The sequence below is a fragment of the Ovis aries genome, chromosome 19 (genome assembly GCF_016772045.2).
Source record: "Ovis aries strain OAR_USU_Benz2616 breed Rambouillet chromosome 19, ARS-UI_Ramb_v3.0, whole genome shotgun sequence".
NCBI classification, from domain to species: domain Eukaryota; kingdom Metazoa; phylum Chordata; class Mammalia; order Artiodactyla; family Bovidae; genus Ovis; species Ovis aries.
In genome coordinates this window covers 17,798,204-17,822,885 of record NC_056072.1, presented here as the reverse complement: position 1 = coordinate 17,822,885, position 24,682 = coordinate 17,798,204, and the positions used below count along the sequence as shown (strand labels likewise).

Here is a 24,682-nt window from a genome sequence, read left to right as displayed (position 1 = left end):
CCCACTCGCTAGCCACCCGGAGAGGCACTGTGACAAGCATTCAAGCACTGACTGCCCCCACAAAGGAAGAGACTTCCCTTCTAGGTACTGAGCACTACCCACGCAGAGCTCTGCAGTCTGATCTGTTTCCAATCTGCCCTCCAAAGCAAGCTGTACCAACCACCCCATCTCACAGAGGAGAAAAATGAGGTTCAAAGAACTGCCTGGTGTCACAATGCTGGTAACAGGTGGAACCAGAATTTGAACCAGAATGTATACGTTCTTTCCACAATCCCTGCCTATGAAATGTAAGCAAGCAGAGACTGAACGTCCCAGCCACTGAATCTAGATGGGTCTTTCCTGCTGAGAAACATAATGCCACAGTCCTGACTTAGAAAACACAGTTCTCTCATGGCTGTCTATATCAAGGGCTGCCCGTGAATTTGAAACTGAAGTTGGCTGAAGTACAACAAGCTGATAGGTGTTGAAGGCTGGGGTTAGGGAGCTACAAAGAATGACAGAGACCAGACCAGGAGGGAGAGAGGAAAACCAGGTCGGTGAGAAAGTCCCTTCCGCCTTCTAAGGAGTGACCCTTCCAGCCTGGCAAACACACACATGGAATACACACAAACACACACACATCATGCCTGCACACACAACATACACCATGCACACACATGTATACACATGAACATACTCATGCACAAATCCAGGCATGCGCATCACATGCACACATCTATACACACACGCACATACACACACACGCTTGTACCCACCACCGCCACCGCCACCTTGGCCCTTAGGCATCCTCGTCTTGTAAAGCCACCTGACTCTCACACGGATTCTTTCATCTTCCTCCACTTGCAGACAGCCTCTTCTTCCATCCTGTAGTCTGAGAGCAGAGACATCAGATGTCTGGGAAACCCTCACCAAGCCCTGCATGGCTCTGGCCGCCTGGCAGAGGCCCAGCATCTGTCAGTGACTGGTAAAGAGCAGGGCTGGTGTTCTCCTTTGGCAGGTTTGTAAAGAGAAACCTAGCCACTTGCGTCTGCTGTGCTTCTACAACTGAACTGCATTGGGACCAGAGCCACAGTGTGCAGCGGCCAGGGCAGGGGTTAGGGCTGCCCTCAAATTCTGCACTCTACCCTCCAATGACTTTAACTGGTCTGGGGCGAGCAGTGACAGCCAACTCAGCCCTAGGATAACAGGCAGAAAGAGCAAATTAAGTCACACCCTGGCCACAGCTAAAGTCATGAAGACAGATAACACTGCAGGGGAAAACACACAGCAGTTATCAAACAGCCAGAGGACCCAGGGACCATCTGGGATTTTGCCAGAACCACCAGAAGCAAGGATCCCTGTGGCTGCTGACTCACAGGGGCTCAATTAGAACAGTATCCCCATGACCCAGTTTATTCCAGCTAGATTTTCTCATTGGGTCTGGTTCGCATGCCAACAGCACGTATGACTACATGGCCTCAACTCTAACATATTCAAGGTTTCCTTTTCACCCTACAATGACACTTATACACAACCCACTTACATCCCACTTTTAAAGCAATTTAATGCCCAGACTGAAATATAAAGGAAATGAGAAGAAAACAGTGGTTTAATGCATGTATTTTGATCTGTGATGCTCAAGCACATGGCCCAAGGAACTCCACTGAAAGCAACAGAGTTACAAATGCGGACTTAAGGGAGAGGATCAGAAGCCATTTCAAATAAGACATACCGTAAAAATCAAATAACAGAGGTGAACACTAAATAAAAATCAACATTGCATTAATAATTGATAAGACCTTATCAAAGTTCTCTGTGAGTGTCGGCGGGGTATCTGCCAGCCTTGTAACATGTGGCATGATGCTCCACTGTGTGAACATCCCTGAGCACTGCTGGACACCCAGCTCTCCTGGACTCCGTCCACCAATGAGAGCAACAACCAAACACTACCCCTCCATTTGTACAATGCCCCGGGGGAATGGCCCCAGACTCCCCCCTCCACATCAAGCCTGCCGGGAGCAGTCCTCTTCCAGGTGGAGGCAGGCATTGGGAGATTGGCAGGGGCATCTGATGACTCATAGCCAGGCACACAGTGCCTCACACAGCCCCTGAACCAGCACTCCAAAGGCGACCAACTGGGCATTCGGCGGGCAGGATGTACCCTCCCCCCTCCCAGCATCCCTGCACAGGACAAGGTACACAGGACATGCAACTCACCTTATTCTCAGTGGGTGGGTTGTAAATTCAGCATGTGATATAGCAACCTGCATGTATCCTCTAAAACCCTCTAAAATGTACCCATGCACAGGCACCAGAGTAGAAATGAGCATACAGACCCTTAGTCTACCCAACAGGCAGACTTGTTCTCCAGTCTTGGAGCAGATCTCTATGTCTTTAATTGGGGTGCACATGAGGGGTGCTTACCCTGAGAGCTGCCACGCTGTGAGGAAGCTCACGCTGCTTGGGGAGGCCATGTGTAGGTGTTCCAGCTGACAGTCGCCATCAACCACTGGATATCTGGGTGAGCCAGCCTTCAGATGATGTCAGCACCCTTGCCCTTGAGCCACCGCAGCCTTGGAATCTTCCAGGTGAGGTGCCAGACATCATGGGACAGAGACAGGTCATCACGCAATAGCTGCGTCTGAATTTCTGACCCACAGAATGAGGAGTAAAATTTTGTATGCATTTGCCTAAGTGGCATCAAATGGCAGCAAATTTACGTGTATCTTTCAACAATTCAAGATCACTCAGCTCCACAAAAGGCCCATGCTAGCAGACACACCAGAACTGAGACTGACCCAGGGAAAAGCAAAATCAACCCCACCCTCGATCAGCACTTTAGTTCAGAGGCCAGAGGCAAAGCCCCTGGTTCAAGTTCTTCTCCTAAAAGAAAGTGCGTAGATGAATTCTTGAGGGTTAAATACAAGATGGATTCTGCCAAAGGGGCTCCAGAGGGACTTGTGGCTAGACAGAGGAGATGAATTCTCTGGAAGGATACGCAGGGGTTTGTGACTGTCCAGAGGGGCCAACAGTGAGTGAATTCAGAGACCTCGGCCATCCTCCTTGGCACATGTGAGTGGCGGGCTCTGGGGGCAGCTGTGCGGCATCAGATGATGGTGCAGCCACAGCAGTACCTCTCGGGGTAATCCACCACATACACTTGGTGGTCGGTGCCGTAGATATAGTAGGCGTCAGTCTTTCCTTGGTACCAGTAACGAACTTCTGTGAGGGGGATCAGCTCCAGGGTCTGGCGCTGAGGAAACAATTGGCCAAAAAGAAAACCTCAGTGTTCTGTTCAAGTCACTCACCTATACTGCCTGTAGGAGGAAGTTCATGCTCTGGAGTTGTCATCTTGGCCCAGACCTGCCTTCTAGATGTATCTCCTCCTAGGCTCCTTCACTCACCCGAAGCTCTACCCCCAACTGACTTCTCATCTTTAACCATCACCTGATTCTCAGTTTCATCAAGTGAGGGCACAGGCAACCCCAGGGGAGTTTCAGGATGTAGGGAAAGTCACCAGCACAAAACAGGGCATCTAACAGGACAATAATTTTTAGATGGCGGTGGGGAGAGAGTGAGGTGGAGAAAATTGCAGAGTAAAGTCATTGTAAACATTTTTATATTAAAACAATCATGGAGCTATTAGGAAAGGGGACATTAGGGCCCCATGTATGACAGCTGTCTCCTAACTGGATTCTACTTGCTAATGTCTTAACCCTGAGCAAAATATCATCACGAATCTTGGTCTATAGATGCCAACCCAAAAGACAATCTGGGGCGAAGATGAACAGAAGTGTTCCCTTATTATATCTCTTTTTAAAAAAATGCATGTCTGCCCCTAGTTCACCTCTCCCTGCCCCAGGACCACCACACAAATGGCCTGTGTCACCTGAGATGGGGCTGTGCCATCATAGAAAGCCCAGGAGACCCAGGGTGTAGATGGAGGCCTGCCGCCAACATACTGTGTGGTTTTGGGTGGTCAGTGCCCCTTTGCCAAATGAAGGGTTCAGAAGGACTCCAGTTGCCAGCCTCAGTAGTAAAAACATCCCAGGAGAACCATCTGTATCCACAAACTGCTAAAATCATGTCCTGATCCTCTTGCCCAGTCCCAAAACAGACACCTCAATATTTGGAGGTGTTCATTGTAGTGTCCCCAGAATACACCAGGGCTGCAGGAGCAAGGGTCCTTAGGTACCAATCTGGGGTCCTCTCTGGATGGGGCTGCAGACCAGGCCTCACCTCCAGGTGAACAGCCACTGAGGTATGGCTGACACTCAGAGTACTGCTTACGCTGCATCGCCCCCTTGCCTGACCATCCTGCTCTGGCTCCCCAACCCCTTCACCCATTTTCCCTGGGAGCCCTTGCTTAACAAGTGATGAGCACACAGATCCTTGCCTCAGAGCTGCTTCTGCAGAGCCCAACCTAATGCAAGGTCCAGCCACACCCACTTACAGGTGAGGACATGGAGGCCCATGAACAGAAGAGAGGGTTCAAAAGTCGTGACCACGCGCCAGAACCAGGGAGCAGAGCCTGACCTGGTAAGTGAACTCTCCCTGCAGCGGTTGTCAGGTGAAAAGCACCCTGAATCCCTCAGCAGATAGCCCTGCAAACCTTCCCTGGCTTTCAGAGAGTCACTTGTATGTCTTGAATGTGGTGAATAACATATTCCTTAGAGTTGAAAAATTTGAGTTCTACTCCTGAGCTCTTCCACTAAGAAGCTGTGTGTCATTACCTAAATTACTTCCACTCTCTGGGCCTCCTTTGATGTATTGGAAAAGTCATGGTTTGAAGTAGACCAGAGGTAGCTGAGGATGCCCACAGGCTAAAATTAGCCTGGCAGCCCATTCAGTGTTCTTAGCATTTAAAAAAAAATTTGTTCTCAATATTGAAAAACTGGAAGGTTTCATATAAAAATGTGGACTTCAGAAGGTCTGAAATCTCTGCCCCACAGGGTTGAGGGGAGGCCCAGCCTTCTGGATAAGGGGCCCTCTCACCCACAGTACCACCCACCCTGCCAGCCTTTGAGTTTGCAGTGCCCTCATATCACGCTGAGGTTCATTCCAGCTCCAAGAGGGTCACTATTAAGTTAAATGCATCCTTTTCTCCCCTGCAAATAGGGTAGATGTGCAGAGAGAAGGGGAATACTCATTGCAAAGGGAATAAAAGGACACTTCCCTGGTGGTCCAGCGGTGAAGAATCCACCTTGCAATGCGAGGTGTGTGTGTGGGGGGGGGGGGGGGGCCTGTTTGAGCTCTGTTTGAGGAACTAAGATCCCACATGAGGCAGAGCAACTAAGCCCCTTGCATAGTCCATGTGTGTGCTGTGCGCTCAGTCGTATCCAGCTCTTTGCGATCCCACGGACTGTAGCCTACTAGGCTCCCCTGTCCATGGAATTCTCCAGGCAAGAATACTGAAGTGGGTTGCCGTTTCCTTCTCCATAGGCCACAACAAAAGGTCCCGCATGATGCAACTAAGATCTGACACAGCCAAATAAAATTATTTTTAAATTTTTTTTAAAGGGAAAGGAAGGAATACTGACATTTTAAGTATCGGGTTCCGGGTGGTTAAAGCAAATGATCTCATTCCTTCAAAACCCTCTGAGGCGATGGTAGCATCTCTTTTTCACAGGTAAGAAACTGAACTGCAAGGAGTTTGCAGCTGGTGTGGGACCACTTTGGGATATGGGAGAACCAGGATCTGCACCCAAACTGTAAGACTCGGACCCCGGAGAGACTCCTCACCAAGTTCAGGCGCTGGGCTTTACGGCTCGACCCCTCATCTTCCCACCTCATTTCTTTTACACACACACCCGTCCCTTCCCACACACCACGCTGCTTCTGGAGGCGCGATGGGCAGCACCGCCACCTAGTGGCCAGGAGGATATAGCCGCGCAACTGCCCCGGCCCAGGCCGCCGGTCCAACACATAGGGGCCGGAAGATTTGCCAAGAGCCCTGTCGGGCCGCACGCTGGGTTCCAGCCCTGCCTTCCACCCGAGATCTTGAGCTTTCCATCCCCTCTCTGAATACCAGGGGGTGAGAATCAACATCACACTGAGCCACATTCCTGCATGAAACCCTGCAAGCTTCTTGTCACTGTCTGGATAAATTAACCCAAACCTCTCCCTGCAGTGTTCGGCTAGCCCGCCCTGTCCCTGCCCTGCGGCCGCTGTGGCCCCAAGTCAGTCCCCAGTACCTCCGTGCTCCTCCCACTGGGGCTCCATCCGTCTGCCCTGCCACTCGGGGCAAGGAGCCTCCCTGCAGAGGGAAGGGCCCACTCCCTCCTTTATGTCCACAGGGCAGTGCCCTGGAGCCCCAGCCCAGCCGGCACCTCACCTCCCACCAGCCCGGACGCCCTCAGCTCACCTGCTGCAGGACGCGGGCCCGGGAGGCCAGGGCGGCGCTGTGTTCTGAGATGCCACGCCTGGAGGCCAGAGAGATCTCCCGCAGGGGGAAGTCCACAATGGGATACACCTGGGGGAGACGCAGACCGCCTGACCCTGAGCCTCAGCACCTGGATCCTTAGAGGGCCGAGGGGAGCATGAGCCCAGAGAGCGGAGGGCCCAGGCCAGGGGCGAGTGGGATGCGTGGGGCTTTTTAAGCCTCCACAGACCCTGGATCCAACCAAAGGGGAGCACTCTGGACAGAGTACTCCCCCACCCAGCAGACCTTTGCTGCTGCCTAACTCAGGTTGAGGGTGGCTGCAGGGCTTCCTAGAGCGGTGAGCCTGAAGTGAGCCTTCAGGAAACAGAGTGACTGGGGCAAAGAAAGAAGGCTAAGGACTATAGCGCAGTCATAAAGAAGGAAACCCTGCCATTTTCAACAACATGGATGGCAAAGGGCATTATGTCAAGTGAGGTAAGTTAGCGAAAGATAAATAACCTATGGTCTCACTTATATGTGGAATTAAACAAAAACAAAAAACCAAACTTCTAGATGTGGAGAACATACTGATGGTTACCAGAGATGGTAATGGGAGTCGGGGGGAGTGGGTGAAGGGGGTCAATTAGTACAAACTTCCAGCTATAAATAAGTCTTGGGGATGTAAATTACAGAGCTGTGACTGCAGATAATACTGGATAGTATATCTGAAAGCTGCTGAGAGTAGCTCATAAAAGTTCTCATCACAAGAAAAAAAATGTTTCTAACTGTATGGTGATGGATGTCAAACTAGATATATTTACCAGCCAATATGAGACAGCACATACTGTAAAAAGAGAAAGGAAGGAAGAAAAGAAAAGAGAAATAAGGAAAAACTGACCCTCCCAATAAACCTCTCTGCAGACGTCCTATAAAAGCCACATTCCCTTACCCGGTGGACAGCAGGGGGCAGCAAATCTTTTCTGTAAAGGGTCAGAGTAAACACTCAGGCTTTGAAGGCCATAGGGTCTCTGTCTCAACTGCTCAACTCTGCCCTTGAAGTATAAAGGCAGTCACAGACAGCACACAAACAAATGAGCTGTGCTCCAATAAAACTTTATTTATAAAAAGCAGGGTGAGGGCCAGAGTTTGCAACCCGCAGTTGGTACCTGTTGTGTCACAGCCCCTTGCTCTGGCCGGTTCACTGTCCCCAGCCCCTCTGCTCTCTGCTGCTCTTTACGGCCTCTGTCCTGCTGCTTCCTCTGCTGGACACCTTGACGCCTGTTGTCACACCGTCCACTTGCTCCCAACACCACTCCCCACCCCAACACCTCTGCCCCTTCGTGCCTTTCTACCATACAACACTGTGAAGAAAATGCCAATATCATCTTCTTCCTCAACAACTGTGAGATCTAAGGGCAGAGATTCTGTTTTCCAGGATCCCCAAGGTCTAGCATAGTGCCTGGTATAGGAGGAAGGTCTCAAGATTTGTGCAGGGGAAGAAGGGAGGAAAAGAGGGAGAGAAAAGCAACAGGGGAAGGATGGAAGGTTGACGATCTAAAACTCAAAACAGAAGTAGCCCTGAAGGGTCCCAGCAGCTTGGGTCCTGCCTGGGAAGCTCTGCTCCTGCCCATTCTCTGGATGAAGGCAATGCCTGCAGAACCGGAAGACCCAGGCTCACAGGGGAGGAGGGACCCCGCTCCCTTTGGGGCAGTCACAAAGCCCTCCTCACCGTTGTGTTTTCATCCTTAAAGAGGGTCTCTCCTCTGGCTTTAGCAAGCAGCTCCCCAGGGAAGTCCAGCTGGTGCTCAGACACAAACTCAAATAGGCTGTTCTTCCTGGAAGTGAGGAAGATGAGAGACAGAGCTGGGGGGTTGGGTTAAGAACATGGCCTTGGCATCAGGCATCCCAGGGCAGGAGGGCTTGCCATGCTACCCTTGGGACTGTGGAAACATGCTTTAGCCTCTCTGAGCCTCAGCAGCCTCACCTGTAAGGGGGGAAACTAGTCAGGTGCTGATCTAGCAAGGTGCCTGATGGGAAAAACCCTGAATGTGTGTGAGCTTTCCTGACGTGGGAACTCAGGACCTGGGACTCCTATCTCCCGGCAGGCGCCTGCACTGTGAGAGCCCCAACCAAGCGGACCTCCTCTGCAGACGCCACTGCAGGCCATGCCCCACCCCAGCCACCACCCCACCACGCCACGGCACAGAGAGGCCCACGTACCACGCGATGACCAGCTGGATGAAGTGCAGCAGCTTCTTCTCGCCCTTACAGGTGGCACAGGTCTTGTTCCCCCTGCCAGAGCACGTGCTGCATCTGAGGGAGGCCCCGATGGTAACAGACATTCATGGCATCCCAGGGGCTCCAGGGCCCTTGCCCCACTTCCTTCCTCAGAAAGGTGGGCTGTGGTGGGCAAGGCTTGCTTCCATGTGCCCACCATCTAGACCTCCTGCTTCTCATAGCAGTGCTCCAACCTCCTCCTGGAGACCACTCTTCTCCCCGCTCCCCAGAGCCTACACAGTTCAAGGGCTTGTGCCCCGTCCCTCCTGCGACCAGCCTGAGACCTCAGCCTGGCCAACCAATTCATTGCATCTCTCTCGCCACAGGGCTGATATAAAGACTGACACATGGGCCAGGTGGGCGTATTGAGATCTACCCCAGAACTTTTGTTGGAACTATCAGGAAAGGGTCATCCTTTTCTACTGAGGTCGCCAAGCCTGGAGCTGCTGGTGGCCACCTCTGCCACCACTGGAGATAAGGTGCCTGAGAATGAGGCCAAAACAAAGGCAAGCAGAGAGGGGGACAGAGACAGATTCCTGGTGATATCACGGTAGCACCTGGATCCAGCTATACCTGAAGTCATCCCAGAAATCTATTCCTAGTCTTTTCCACTGCATGGGCCTACAAGTCTACTGTTTTGCTAAAGCCAGTTTGAATTGGAGTTGTCTTACTTTTTAAGTGAAAGAAACCTGAGTTTCCTTCCAAATCTAAGAACTTCTTTACCAATCACAGGTGGCAGATCCTCCAAAGCTCACCATCTGGCTTGTTAGAAGGATGGCCTGGGCCTCGGTGAGCCCAAAGTGTCGTTAATCAGTGCACCTGTTGAGAGTTTCACTCCTCGGGGTTTCTCGTTCCCTTTTAAAATTTTATAAATACATGAAAGGCCATCATTTCCAAAATGGACAACAGCCCATTGACTGCAAAGTCCTGCGAACAGGCACTTTGTAGATCTAGCCAGTCAGCTGACCTTCCTTGATTCCTCCTCCATTTAGTCCCTGCAGTGGGTTATAAATAAGGTGTGCCCAGGCCTGGATCCTCCGAGTTAAGAGTCTCACCTTGGGTGCTTTTCTATATTCACTTCCCCTCCACATGAGCAGGAAGAGGTCTCCTCTCTTCACCTACTGCCTCCCTTCCTCCCGGAAGTGCCTCATCCCTCCCACCACCCACCCACCCACCCACAGATTGCCTGACGGGCTCCATCTGGTCTGGAGAAACACTCTCCGAGGTGACAGGCACCTACAATGCCCAGAGCTCTGGGGACATGGGTGACAAGACGGATTGCGCACCCACTTGCCTTCCTGCGGGCAGGCAGTGACAAGCAAGAACACCCGTGAGAGCACACTCAGCTCCTCAGCTCTGGCTGGGGACCCCGGTCTTACCTCCGCCTGCCAGACCCCGAGCACATCTGACACCGCCGGGCGGACTTGGCTTTGCGCTTGGCGCCACTGCAGGAGGAGCACCGAGCCTGCAGACACACACAGCCTCAGCCCCAACCCACCTCCCGGGAGCAGGCAGAGGGCGTCCTTACTGCAGGCCGGACTGTGACCCTCCCCAAGCCACTTCCCCGCTCCCTCTCCCTGGGCCTCCGCCCCTTGTCTGTAAAAGACCCTGCATCCTCTCCTCCCTGTTTTTTCTGAGACATTCGCCTCTGCTGCTCTTCTCTGATCCCCGCGACCCCCAGGGACCATCCCAGACCAAGCAGGCATGGCCAGAAGAGGCGAGGAGACGGGCAAGCTGGCCCCTTGAGTACTGGGGGTAACAGTTCAGTCTTAGAAAAGCCCCAAGAGATGGGCCAGGGGGCACCCCTGTAGTAGGCTCAGGGAGGGCTCGGCAGCCAGTCCAGGGAAAGCCTGAGGGAGATGCGGGAGGAGGGGAGAGGGGAGGCGGCCCTGGGGAGGAGGGAGGCCGCAGGAGACACAGGGCTGGTGCAGCCGCAGCCGGACCCCGCAGGGCACAGAGCTGGCAGAGTGATGAGCCTGCAGCAGGTGGGAGGTGGCGGAAGGGAGGCGGGCAGGTAAAGGAAGGAAAATGCTCAGCTTAGAGCAGCAAGTGGTCAGTGTGTATCCAAAAGGCTGGGGCACAGATGGGGAGGTGGAGAGATCTGAGAACACACAAGGGGCGTGGACTTCCTGCTGGGACAGCCAGTGCCTACAGGGTTCTGCCGAGAACACTGATGCCACAGGGGCCTGGATGGTGCTGAAGGGCCCACGACGGGCTGAATAGTACACATTATCCCCTCACCCCCAGATTCACGTCGAGCAGAACCTCAGCATGCGGCAATCATCTTTGCAGATGTAGTTAGTAACGGTGAGGCCACACTGCAGAAGGGTGGGCCCTGTGTCCAATGACCCGTGTCCTTGTGGGATGGCAGAGACCCACACACAGAGAAGCGACGAAGGCAGAGGTAGGGTGAGGCAGCTACAAGCTGAGGACTGCCAGCTGCCGCCAGGAGTCTAGAGGAAGGATAAGATGGCGCCTCCCTCAGGGCCTCCCAGAACACCTTGGGAGTTCGCCTTGGGAACTCGCCTCCCTGCCGACACCTTGATTTTGGATTTCTGGCCTCCAGAACTCTGAGAGTATAAATTTGCTGCTTTAAGCCACCCAGTTTGTGGTCCTTTATTACAGCTGCCCCGGGAAACTAATCCAAGGCCCAAGTCTTGCCCCTCCAAGGCCCCTAGTGTCCCTTCTCGGCACTTGGTCTGCACTGTAAATGCTGGGCGTCTGTCACTCTGTCCCACAGACAGAGGGTCCCTGCAAGGAGCACCCCAGGTCTCTGTCCTCCTGCAGCTGCACTGAGAGGTACTCAATAAATGTTTGTAGGTGGAGGAGGAAACAAGAGGAGAATAAAAATCATGAGGCATCAAAGTGAAATAAAGTCAGTAGATACCAGCCAATCCAACGTTCCCATTTTACAGGCAGGAAAGTAGAGGCCGGGAAAGGGAGGATGACTTGATGAGATCCCACTGTTAGTGCAGGGAGCCCCAGGCCCCAGCCCAGCACTCCACCCCCACACATCACCTACTCACCAACAGCAGCGTGTGACTCACCGTGCCAGCCCCGTGGCAGCCACTGCACCTGTAGCGTCCACGCCCATGGCATTTGTGGCATTCCTGAGAGTAAATGCTCCCCTTGATCCAGTTTCCCAGGAACCAGCAGTTCCTGATTTCACCACCCCCCACCCCCAGGATGTCAGTATCCCAAATAAATGTGCACCAGTTCAGGCCACAGTGGGAAGATGGCCATTCGCTCATGACAAGGATTCCAAAGAGCCTTGAATGCCAAGCCAAGGAGGTCACATTACCATCTCCTTGGAGCTCCAAACAATCTGTCCTGGATGCTAAGACAGGGAGACCTGGTCTCTGACTCCCATGTCTCAGCTCATACTCCCAGGCTAAACCGCAACAGCCAGTATCCTTTGCCTAACAGGTGGCTAAAGGAGTCTTTGGGAACAGAAGCCATTAAAACAAAAACAAAAAACGGTATTTTTGCAAAAGGCAGTGAGCTAACTACTGGAATTCAATAACTGAATCAAAATAGCTTTTCCGCCCTGGAGAACAGAATGAAACACTTTCTTGATCTCTCAAAGTCGTTTTCGTCTTATGACGCTGTGAAAACTCAGAGGGTAAAATGACACGCTTGAATCAAGTTCTAAAGTGAAAACAAGGTAGGTAATTAGATGAGAACATAACAGAAAACATCTCGGCTGTGTCTTTACAACACACTAGGCTGCCCTCGCTGCCGGTCCTGATTACATTTCTGTAAAACAGCACGGATGTCGAATTCTGCTCCCCTAATGACTTCCATTTTTAAAAATCCCATGATGTTTTAATTTTATATTTGTTTCATTCAGCTATTTACCGATGGGCAAAAAATAAAAATAAAAAGGATAAAAATACTCAGATGTCCTCAGAATATGAATGCTCACTATTCAAAGCTGGTGACAATTTCATAACATCCTATTGCTATGTGAATGCTCCCTAGTCTGCGTGGAATTTTGTATGAGACTATATCCCATAGACTGGGTTTCCTTAGAATTCTGTGCATTTGATGGGCAAGGAATGAACCACCAGCCTCGACTCTCAGTTTCCTTTTTAAAAGGATAAAGTTTGATGAAACCACGGTGCCAGAAAAACCAGCTCAGAGAGGAGTAAAGTCTCCAATAAACAAGTTACCTTGACCAATGACGAGTGAGGGACTTGGAACCTCCTAGTGTCTTCCTGAAACATTGGGGGAACCTGGACCTTGATGTCCCAGAGCCTGGGGGAGGTTCCTCTTTGTGGCCCATCCACGGAGTGATCTGACAGAGAAAGAGGTCATTTTAAGACCAGCAGACAGCTGGGAGTACCAGGTTTCATTTACTCATCAAAGAGTCTGGACCTTCACCTGGTACCAGGTATTAGGCTCAACCCTGGGGCCAAGGGCCTGGTAGGCACAGGTCCCCTTGGAGTCTGTGGTTAAGAACCTAAGCTCTGAAGTTGAACAGACCTGGCTGACTCCTGTTTCTTTGTACTTCCTGGCTGCAGAAGCCCACCCCAGCTCCTCTACCTCTCTGCCCTGCGATTCTCTCCTCTCCTAGCCCAGGGCTGGTGCACGCTGAGAGATCAACAGACAAGGACTGGAACCGCTACCCTCACCACTCCCACCATCTCCTTCTTTCTCGTCCTCCTCCTCCATTCAAGGAGACAGACTCAGCAACAACCACGGTACAGTGGAACATGACATGATAAGTGCTTTGGACCAGAGCTGAGTGAGTGAAGGGTTCTGAAAACTCAGAAGATGGACTCCCTCTGCTGCGCAGGAGGTATCAGGAGGGGAAATCTTCAAAGGCTTCCTAAAAGAGAGGACCCGTGAGCTGAGCCTTGAAGGCCATAGTGGTCAGCATGGAAAGCACGTTGAGCACAGAGCTTCCCAGACAGACAGCCTTAAGCCTTTGGGTGCTCCAGCAGAGGGCAGGATGGCGCACTGAGCAAGGAGGGGGTCTAGAGACTCGGGGAGGTGCTGGGGTGGCCTGGGAGGCCGGCAGACGCCCGAGCACACTTGCTCCCTTTGCCATCTGGCCCCAGGTGGCAGCACCAGCCTGTGGCCAAAGATAAACACTAGACTTTTTCAGGATCTCCTGCTTACCACTTCTTGGACAAGGAAGTGTTTGCTAAGCTCAGCTCTGGGGAGGCTCCAGGAAGAAAGGCTATACTGTCATTTTATGGGAAATCAGGCTCAGGGCAGCCAAGCATCTTCCTCAGGGTTAGTAGCTAAGACAAGTCCTGACATTCACCACCAGCCCTGTCTGTATCTGCTCCCAGTTACATTGATATCAGACAACTCACTTACTGGTAAAGGGCTGAAAAGTCCATTCACTTATCCTGGATTCACTGAAGGTCTCCAATCGATACTGCAAAGGAAAAACGTGTTCACACTCATGCCCTTAGGAAGATAGAGCCTCATGCAGAAAATGAGGCTTCCCACCCCTGGGCTCATCATGCCATGCACAGCACCCAAGGGCTGCTCCAAACAGGCTGGCAGCAGTGACTTCTCCCAGGTGGCCCGGGGCACTCCTGCAGGGGTCTCTCAGTCCGAGGAAGCATCCCCTGACCGGCACACAACTGGGCAACTTCAGCTCCCCGTTTCTTTACACATAGAAATGGTCTATCACGTAAGTTTTGGAGCAAAAACCTCCTTTTGACAGATGGAGGCTGCTGGAATCAGCCACTCCGAGCATCCCCTTGGAGGAATTTATCTGCCTGATGTCCAGACCCTCCTTCCTTCTTGAGCCTCATCCGCAGGATCACAAAATGGAAGGGATCCTGGGCATTTCCCAGCTCCTCCTTTCCCATGTGAGGAAAGGGATGCTCATCAGAGAGGTCCACTGACTTGCCTGAGGTCACACAGCCACACAGAGACCTTTACCCCAGATCTGCTCTGGCCACTCCCTGCGAGGCCGATTTCTCTGTGACTGTGTGCCCTCTGGGGGAAAGCTACGCCAGTGACACAGGACATGTGAACTGACAGCTGACCGTGTCGAGGCAGAAGGCAGCAGAGGTGCGTCTATGGCCTCGGCACCAGACACAGGCCCAGCCTGGAGCCTCAGGAGGATGAATGAAATGATCCTTGGCACAGATGAAACAGGGGAGGCAGAGGGAGCTGGGATCAGGGCAGGAGGTGGTCCTTTTATCCCTCTGGCAAACAGATTAGTTGTGTCTTAAAAAACAAGGCTTTGGAGCCAGCAAATCTGGTTTGAATCGCAGCTTGGTCACTTCTAGCTTCGTGTTTGGGGGCAAGTAACTCCACTTCTCTAAACATCCGATTCCTCCTCTTAACTGGTGACGATGGTCATCTCCAGTGCAAGGCAGCTATGAGGATTTGATAAGACACCCAGAATGTGCTTTCCATAATGCCCAGGGCATTCAAGCTGCTTCACGGTGACTGATGCTCATGATTCCCTGTATTATCCCTCACTGCAAACCCGGGAAGTGACAGAACCAGCATCACCACCAGTCACACACACACGGCCTCCCCAGAGCCCGCCGGCCACCCCTCACCCGGCACAGGTTCTGCTGCTTCAGCTCCAGGATGACGAGGTCACCGGCGGCTGCGCTGCCGTAACAGCATTTGGAGTTCACGAAGCTGAGGAGGGCTTCCCGGGCCACCTCTTCTGTCACCACGGGGACTCTGCCGGGGACCGAGCAGAGGGGCAGTAGGTGTGGGGACACCCTGCAGGCTCACCCAGGCCAGCCAGCCCCCTCCCTGTGCAGATGTTAACTGAGGGCTGGAGACTGGGGAGGGCAGGGAGTTGGGAGGTGCCACGGTCACCAGCAGGGATAGAGCCCTCGGGCGTCCAACTGGGCAGGGTGTCTCCAGCATCAGGAACTGTGTGAACAGATTGCTGGGGGAAAAGCGGCACCGTCTAGAGGACAGAAATGTACTTTAGCTGGAACGTGGAGCTGGGGAGAAGGGCTGATAGAATCTTAGAACTTGAATAAAATAAAAACAAACAAAATAAAAAGATGAATGATGTCATTTTGTAGATATGGAAAACTGAGGTCCAGAGAAGATGTCACACAGCTAGACAGAGGCAGAGTTAGGCAGACAAGGTTCCTGCTCTCGGGAGCTGTAAGCAGCGCTCAGGAGGAGAGCCCAGTCGAGAACCTTCTGACAGTGGCGTCCAGGGAGCCTTCCTGTGAGCCTGCAGCAGGAGAGCAGCACTGGGTGGAAGGCAGACGAAGTGGTCCTTCCTCGGCCTCCTCTCTGGAGACTCCCCTGAGGCCCAGCTGCCCTGTCCCTCCTCAGCAAAAGCCCTCCTGCCCTACCACTGCCATAGGCAGGGGCCCCTTCCTCCACTTCCCCCTCATCTTCACATTCCTCTCCATGGCAGCCCAGCTCCAGATGTGAGCCCTGCATTCACACACGCTGTGTCCCCAGCACCCCTGCCCAGGGCACAGAGAGGTCTGTGCGCCCACAGATGGTGCACAGCAGATGGAGAATGTGGGGGCTGGGGCGGCTAAGACGAGTCCACGGAGGAAGTGGGTCCGTGGGCACACAGGGCGGGTGGCCGACGAGCAGAAGGGAAGTGGTCCAGGCAGCAGTGGGGCAAGGAACCAGGAGGACACCCTGGAAGGCAGGACATAGCCGCTCTAGACTTACAACAGGCATAGCTCCTCATGGTGTCCACCCACACCTGGCTGGACAGCTGGAGCTCTGCCCTGAGTCCTCCTCACAAGGAGGGCCTGCTCCAGGGAGCCGAGCAAGGGCGGCAGACTTTTGCTAAAGGCTTAGAGAGCAAATATTTTAGGCTTTGTGGGTCATATGGCCTCTGTGTCACCACTCAGCTCCTCTGTCACAGTGTAAAGGCAGCCACAGACACTAAGGGAAAAAATGCATGGCCGTGTACCAATAGGCAGTGGACTGGATCTGACCCAGGGGCTGTCATTCACACCCCCTCATCTAGACTAGAGTTTTCAACCCTGGCATGGCAGCCAGACAGCTTGGAAAGCTTGGACAAGTACACATTCCCAAGTTCCATCCCTGGAGAATCTAATCGAGCGGGACTGAACTCTGAGGCACAGTCTAGGTTGAAATCTGTGGCCCCTGAGATCTCTGAGAAGGGCTCTCAGGGGACAAAGGTGTCCGAGGATCGTCATGCATGACCCCGTGTGATGGCTCCCTGGGGGTCACCAGAGCTCACCTGTGTTCCAGAAATGAGGACCAGCATCTTTGTTCCTGGGGTCTCCCTGCAGTCTCTGAAGGTGGGAAAAATATCTGGTGTCCTGGAGGAGAGGGGAGGAGTCAGGGTTCAACAGTCTGGCTTCAAGGCACAGGTATTTGTGGGATGAAAGAAGGAAAAATAGGCCGAATGTGAGAAAGAACAGATGAAGAAGGAGGGTTCCAAGACCAGCATCATCCTGGGCTTAATTGGAGATGGACGTGGTCATGGAATGTCCATGGACACAGGGCCTATGCCCCTGTCCTCCAGTTCCCTCCAAACAGTGACAAGGGGCTTCCCAGGGTCCCCAGGGGACAGAGGAGTTCTCCCAGGCCAGCCTATTCCACACACACCCCCTCGACAGCATCACCCCTGGAAGAGGATGGAAGACCACACACTTACTGTCCCCTTGAAGGACCCAGTCACAGCTGGGCAGCGTCTCTAGGAGTTCTGCCGGGGGCGCCAGAGGACTGTCAGCCTCGAAACTGAGGTCTACCACACCTGAGGGAAAACAGGCAGTGCTGAGCCTCGGGGAGGAAGGGGCCGCGGCAGCTCAACCGGCAGCTGACAAGTGAGGGCCAGTACATGGGGAAGAGCCTCGAGGTTTAGGCCAGTCTCACTGTGGTCCCCTCAGGCCCCCTGGGACATACACACATCTGCAGGGCAGGCAGTGATGGGGTGGGGTGATGAGTGTAGCAGCAGTAATAACGAGGAGAAGAACACGAGGCAGGGCAGCTCCTGCTTGTTAGCACCTGCTCTGAGCCAGGCATCAGGACAGGTGCCTCATAAGCAGCAGCATATCCCCCAGCCCCAAGGGACAGACGCTGAGTAACAGATGGGCACACTTCTACGATGCTCCGCTCATCACAAGATGCATGAGCGTTTCCTCCCTCGAACCTGGGCAGGCTTGTGACTGCTTCACCAAGGGAACATGGGGAGCAGAGAAGAGAACCGCAGCTCCTACTGCTGGCCTCCTGAAGCCAGCCCTCTTGATGCCTGAGCTGCCAGGTAAGAAATCAGACCATTCCACTGGAGAAGCCAAGTGGCAATGCCCACAGATTACGCAGACAGGGGCCCAGTGGTATCCTGCCTTCTCCACGAACCCTGCCAAGTCACCAGGAATATGAGCAGAGCCATTTGGGGCCCTGTAGGCCAGATCACTGCCTGCAAGATCACCAACCCTTTAAAGGACTGCATGTCTGCATCTCCCCCCCCTAAATTCATATATTGAAACCCACACCCTTAACGGAGCTGGGGCCTTTTGGAGGAGATAAGGTTGACATAAGGTCTTAAGGAAGGAGTTCTGTGATGGGATCAAAGTCCTAAGAAGGTTGCTCTCTGGTGTGTGAGCAACCAGTGAGAAGGCAGCTGTCTACCAGCCAGACGCCGGGTCTGAGAACTGGAAACTCAGGACAACTCATGAAGCACCTCCCACACGTGATGCCTCAACCTCACCATCCCTCCTGCAGGTGTAGAAGGCAGGACTTCTAATTCTGCTTGACATGAGCAGTGTGAGGCTCAGAGAAGTTATTCCAGTGTCCTGAGGATACACATGGCTAGGGGGAGAGAAGGACAGAGGCTCCTTGCTCCAGCTCTAGCCCACTGAGCCATCCATCAAACCTGTTCCCCAAAGCCCCCAGGCTGGGGGACAAGGATCCCTCAGCTCTGTCTTTCTAGTGGTCAATTGACCACAGGAAGTTGACTTTAAAGGGTGAGCTGATAAGCAGTTAGTGGAAAGGGATTCTCTGCATTAAGTCACTGAAGCCCACTCGATTCAAGCTTTCAGCGGATCCACCTCATCTCCTGGATCCGTCTCTCTTTTTCCTTTTGCAGTTCTTTAGAGCCTGTTGCTCTTTATCACTACAAAAATAAAAATAATATGCTCTGTCCTTTAGAGATTAATAAAAACAAAGGCAAGGGGAATAAGAAGATCTTGTTCAAAAGTAGAACAGCCTAGGTTATCTGGAAGTAGAGATAGACGGCAGGTAGTGAGGAAGCCTGAAATTTTGGAATTCAGGTCAAGAACAGTGAAAGAGGGGATGTAATTAAAACAAACAAAAAACCCTGGCTCAACCACCTCCCCTGTTAGGGATGTACTTGTCCTCTGACAGTAAGAAATACTTATGGATCTCTTAAAGTTCTGCCTCCTGGGCGGAAACTTTCAAAGGAAGCAGAAATAGAAGGACATTTGTAGATGCAGAGTACCTTTCTTAGCTGGAAAACTTTATCTGTTGAGACCCTGGGGAAAGCCCTGGGACAGATGTGGGTATGACATAAAGTGACATCATCCCAAACCTTTGAACACCTTTGAACCTCAGAACACTGTGTCCTGAAGTCCCAGGATGAGAATTCACCTGGAATTACTTGTTGAACCTTGGTTCTCAATATTATTTTGCTTCTAATGAGTTTATTAGCATTCTCAGCGACTCTAGCCACCAGGCACCCAGGGATCAGCAAACATTTTCTACCAATCAATTCAGTTCAGTTCAGCCACTCACACGTGTCCAACTCTTTGCAACCCCATGGACTGCAGCACACCAGGCTTCCCTGTCCATCACCAACTCCTGGAGCTTGCTCAGACTCATGTCCATAGGGTTGGTGATGCCATCCAATCATCTGACACTCTGTCGTCCTTTTCTCCTCCTGCCTTCAATCTTTCCCAGCATCAGGATCTTTTCCAATGAGTCAGTTCTTTACATCAGATGGCCAAAGTATTGGAGCTTTAACTTTAGCATCAGTCCTTCCAATGAATATTCAGGACTGATTTCCTTTAGGATTGACTGGTTGGATCTCCTTGCAGTCCAAGGGACTCTCAAGAGTCTTCTCCAACACCTCAGTTCAAAAGCATCAATTCTTTGATAATCATCTTTCTTTATGGTCCAACTCTCACATCCATACATGACTACTAGAAAAACACTGTCCCAAAGCTTTGAACACCTGTCACTGTGTCCTACAAATAAACAGGTGGTAATTTCAGACTACGGGCTGTACAGTCTGCCTCAGCCATTGTGCCCTGAAAGAAGCTACAGACAATAGGCGATTGAATAAGTGTGGTTTGGTTTCAATTAAACTTTACAAAACTGGCAATGGGTGAGCTTTGATTCATGAGCCATATTATGCCCTCCCTGACCTGCCACACACTTGTGTGGCTGGGTTTGAAGGGGATCAGGAAGGTGCAAGCTGGAATTTGAAACTTTCTGGGGTGGGGTCCATGCTCATTCATTGCAGTATCTATGAATCCAGTCAAAGGATGAGGGGCAGGGTTGGACTGCAGCCTGAGGTGATTTAGACTCAGAATCTGTGGGCACAGTGGTTAGGAATCTGGGCTCTGATATGCCACCATCTGAGCCAGGTAATACATGACACTGTCAGACACACATCCTCCCAACACTCAACCTCCCCAGCTGTGAAAGAGAGCAGGTGATATTAGGGCCCACCTAAAAAGACAATCTTGTCCCATCACTTCATGGGAAATAGATGGGGAAACAGTGGAAACAGTGTCAGACTTTATTTTGGGGGGCTCCAAAATCACTGCAGATGGTGATTGCAACCATGAAATTAAAAGACGCTTACTCCTTGGAAGAAAAGTTATGACCAACCTAGATAGCATATTCAAAAGCAGAGACATTACTTTGCCAACAAAGGTCCATCTAGTCAGGGCTATGGTTTTTCCAGTGGTCATGTATGGATGTGAGAGTTGGACTGTGAAGAAAGCTGAGCGCCGAAGAACTGATGCTTTTGAACTGTGGTGTTGGAGAAGACTCTTGCAAGTCCCTTGGACTGCAAGGAGATCCAAACAGTCCATTCTAAAGGAGATCGGTCCTGGGTGTTCATTGGAAGGAATGATGCTAAAGCTGAAACTCCAGTACTTTGGCCACCTCATGCGAAGAGCTGACTCACCGGAAAAGACTTTGATGCTGGGAGGGATTGGGGGCAGGAGGAGAAGGGGATGACAGAGGATGAGATGGCTGGATGGCATCACCGACTCTATGGACATTGAGTGAACTCCAGGAGTTGGTGATGGACAGGGAGGCCTGGCGTGCTGCAATTCATGGGGTCGCAGAGTCGGACACAACTGAGCGACTGGAGTGAACTGAAAGAGACGATGTGTATGCAGCTCTCGGCCCCAAGCCTGGCATGTAAAACATGCTTGGTCAATGCCTCAGACCTGAGGAAGGCAGGTCTTCTTCTTTCTTTGTGCTCCTTTAAGCCAGGGGACCAGAGTGAAAATGTCAATCGTGAAAAGAAAGGCAAGGTTATCACAGCCCCACTCCCTCGGAGGGCCACCACCCACCCGGAAGCCTTGACTCTGATGGGGCATCAACACTCTCCTGGACAAAGGAGACAAGGAAATGCCACGTGGCTGCTCTGTCCTGCTAGAAACCAAACAAAGAGGCAGGAAGAGGGGAAGAATAAGAGGTGGGAAACTCAGAGCTCCATCCATCAACTGGGAGTCACCCTGACCTCTGGCAACGTGTCAGAGCTAAATTAACCTCCCCATTATGTTATAGACAAGAATAAAAACCTCCAGGCTGAAGCACAGTCTGACGCATCACTTCCTGGGCAGATCGCATCAGGCACAACAGGAATGCGGACGTCACGGGACATTGTGTGGCGCCCAGTATGGGGAGCTCTGACGGGGGCCACCAGCCACGTCACCACTTCCGCGATGCTGGGCTCCGTTCCAAGGCGGTCGTCCAGCTGAACCACTGCCCTCTAACAGTGCTGGGCCTGGTTTGGGGATGCCCCATGGTCTCTCTTGCACCTCATGACAACCACTTTTGTAGAAGGACAAGATGGGGTTCAGAGATGTGATTTGAGACAATGAGCTCACAGCAGAGACAGAAACACTACTTAAAACTCAGAGCCTGACTCCAAGCCCCACGGCCTTTCCACTCGGGTGGACATCCCACTGTTCCAGGCACAGTGGGTGCCAAGAGAGCTTCACAGAGAGCTACCCAGGTCGTGTTTCTATTCACCAGACACCAGCCGTTTTTCTTTTGTGTGGAAAGGAATTTTTCTTGTGGAGACAAACACAATTCATGAATAACCCCTCAAGTTTCTGTTTTTAAAATGTCACTCCTTTGAGGTCAGAGGATCAAAGGAATCCATGTCTCCCGCTCCTGATTAACCATTGTCAAAGCCCTGAAACGGGATGGAGGTGATGCTGAATGTGACTGCCAGGTGGATGCCACATCCCAGAATGCCCCTATCCACGCCTCCTTTGGTACCAAAGTATTTTCTCTGAAGCTGCTCCACATTATAGACACAAAAGCTATGGAGAAAAAAACTTAAGTGACTGGGAAGGGTAACTCAACTGGCTAAAGGGGATACCATCTTTCACCTAAGAAGGGACATTTAAATTATAGAAGTCCCACAGCAGCCTTCCTTTCTGAAACCAGAAAAAAATTTTTTTACCTAGTTTCAGATTTCATCAACTTAGTTTCTAAAAAATTTCTGAACCATCTCACACCTTGCAGTAGACCCAAAGTGCAGGCTTCAGGTTTGACTGTGTTGGAAACCAGCATATAGAGTGACCCTACAGCAGAATAAGGGGTTTTAGAATTTTAAGGGAACTAAAAAGAGTTCACCTTCCTCTTACCTTGCTTACCAAAAAGCTTGATGCCAAAAGAGAAAGAGCACAATAATAGCATTTTCCATTGAGAGCAGGTTAAAGTTCTAGGGGACATAATCCAATCATTTTCTGATCATTTACTCCATGCCTACCCTGGGCTAAGTGATATACTGGGCACTTTACATTAAAATTAATATTTTACAAATTATACAAGATGACACAATGTCTATTTTTTTCTCGGGGGAAATAATGCTCAGAGAGGTTTAGTGACTTAGGTAAAGTCACCCTGCAATTAGGCAGCACTTGGATTTGAATTCAACTCTGACATAGCCCATATCTACTACAACAAAATCCAAATATAAATGGAAAGCTAATGAGTAGTGTTTCTAAGATGAAAGATTTCAATCAACTATTAGCAGAAACTTATTACAATAATACTGCTGCTGCTGCTGCTGCTGCTGCTGCTGCTGCTGCTGCTGCTAAGTCGTTTCAGTTGTGTCCAATTCTGTGCGACCCCTAGGACGGCAGCCCACCAAGCTCTGGATACACAATTCCAACCTATCAGAGGTGAGAGTAGGTCCTCCTCAAATACATGCTAATTATCTATGTACATTCTGTCACTTCAATATGAAAAAGGACTCCAAGAAAACGTAAACTGAGCTCTCTAAGATTAGCACGCATTCACTTTATACCCCACTGTAGTTCTGAGGCTTGAAGCTCTGAGAAACCAACATTAAAGGCAGTAAAAAAGTGTTGGGCTTGCACAGGACCTTCAAAGTCACCAAGTTCAGTAGCTCTGAAAATGCACCACTGTCACAGGCCTCTGAGATGCAGATGAGACCCGCGGATACCCCACCCCAACCCAACACACACAGAGCACATATACATCATATTTTGCCCTCGACTTCACACTCCTCAAATCAAGAACTCCTGACCAATCTCCTTCTACAGTTGGGAAACTGAGGCTCAGGGAGGTTAAATGACTAGGCCAAGGTCGCACAGCCAACTGGCAGCAGGGCTAGCACTTGAACCCTAGCCCCCCAGTTTTTAATCTGATGCCCTACTATGTTGCCTGTTCCAAATTTAGGATCAAACATTTCTGTTTTAAAACCCAGCACATCTCTTCTGAAAATACCACTTCCTTTTTTATTTCTTTAAATAGTTATCAGATTCCATTGAATTTCTGTCCCAGGAAGGACAAGATGGACTTCCCTGGTGGTTTAGATGATAAAGAATCTGCCTGCAATGCTGGAGGACCCAGGTTCAACCCCTGGGTCAGGAAGATCCCCTGGAGAAAGGAATGGCTACCCACTCCAGTGTTCCTGACTGGAGAATTCCATGGACCAAGCAGCCTGGAGGGCTATAATCCATGGGGTCGCAAAGAGTCAGATATGACTGAGTGACTGGCAACCTGACTAAAGACAAGATGGGGTTACCTGGGCTGTGTTTGATGAGTGGCAGTGAGCAAGCCACCTTCTTGTTAGAGGGAGATCACACATAAAAACCTTTCACTGACATTTCTTTAAAATCAACTTCATCTAAGAACTGCTACAACTGTGACTGAAATGGGAACCCTGATATTCAGGCTCACATTTGGCTCTGGAGAATGGGGGTGGGGACCGACTGTCCATCAGAAAAAGGAAGGATAAAGAATCTTAAGATTCAGATAGAGTTACAGGATTAGGGAGGAAAGTTCTCACCTTGGTTTCTGCCTTCCTTTCCCACTGCCCAGAGGTACCTAATGGAAGAACAGCCCGCAGGGTGCAAGTGGGCTTTTCAGGCAAGAAGAAGGAGGAAAGGAAGGGAGGGATGCTCTAGCAACACAGACGCAGAACCAAGACAGTGCTGAGGGCAGCAGAGAGATTTCAACTCAGTGTCCCCTGGAAGCGGCTCCCTTTGCCCTGCCCGGCTGTACTCACTGTCGTCACTCAGATCCCTGTCCATGGTCCAGATGTCCAGTCAAGGAAGTGTCTGCCCTCCCAGTGGGCCCAGGCCGCTGGGATCTGAGGGACCACCCTCGGCCCCTCCCAGAACAGCGGGCCCATTGTTGCCTGATTTAAATACAACAGAGGGAAACATCTGCGGGGAAGCACTGAGCCCATCAGAGCACTGCTCGGGTCTAAGTGCTGCCCTTGGGGCTCCTCCTCACAAGACCCTCTACTTGCCAGGCTTGTGCTACCCATCTCCTTCACCCCCACACAGGCCAATGAGACAGGCACTTCTATGGAGCTCACTCTTCTGAGCAAGAATTCAAATCTTCATCTGTCTAGACCCATCTCCTGCATCCCCACAC

General features: G+C 51.4%; 1 protein-coding gene across 1 annotated transcript; it reads right to left on the bottom strand.

Moving 5' to 3' along the window:
• Nucleotides 1–1,583: 1,583 nt before the first annotated feature.
• On the bottom strand, nucleotides 1,584–24,370 carry SSUH2 (ssu-2 homolog). The gene is made up of 12 exons (XM_015102321.3): nucleotides 24,309–24,370; nucleotides 17,217–17,315; nucleotides 16,797–16,878; nucleotides 15,154–15,283; nucleotides 13,946–14,006; nucleotides 12,790–12,914; nucleotides 11,665–11,727; nucleotides 9,997–10,082; nucleotides 8,561–8,653; nucleotides 8,070–8,175; nucleotides 6,344–6,451; nucleotides 1,584–3,232 (listed from the first exon to the last, which is right to left on the bottom strand). The coding sequence occupies exons 1-12, from the start codon at nucleotides 24,331–24,333 to the stop codon at nucleotides 3,086–3,088; spliced, it is 1,125 nt and encodes a 374-aa protein (XP_014957807.2). The 5' UTR covers nucleotides 24,334–24,370; the 3' UTR covers nucleotides 1,584–3,085.
• Nucleotides 24,371–24,682: the final 312 nt, after the last annotated feature.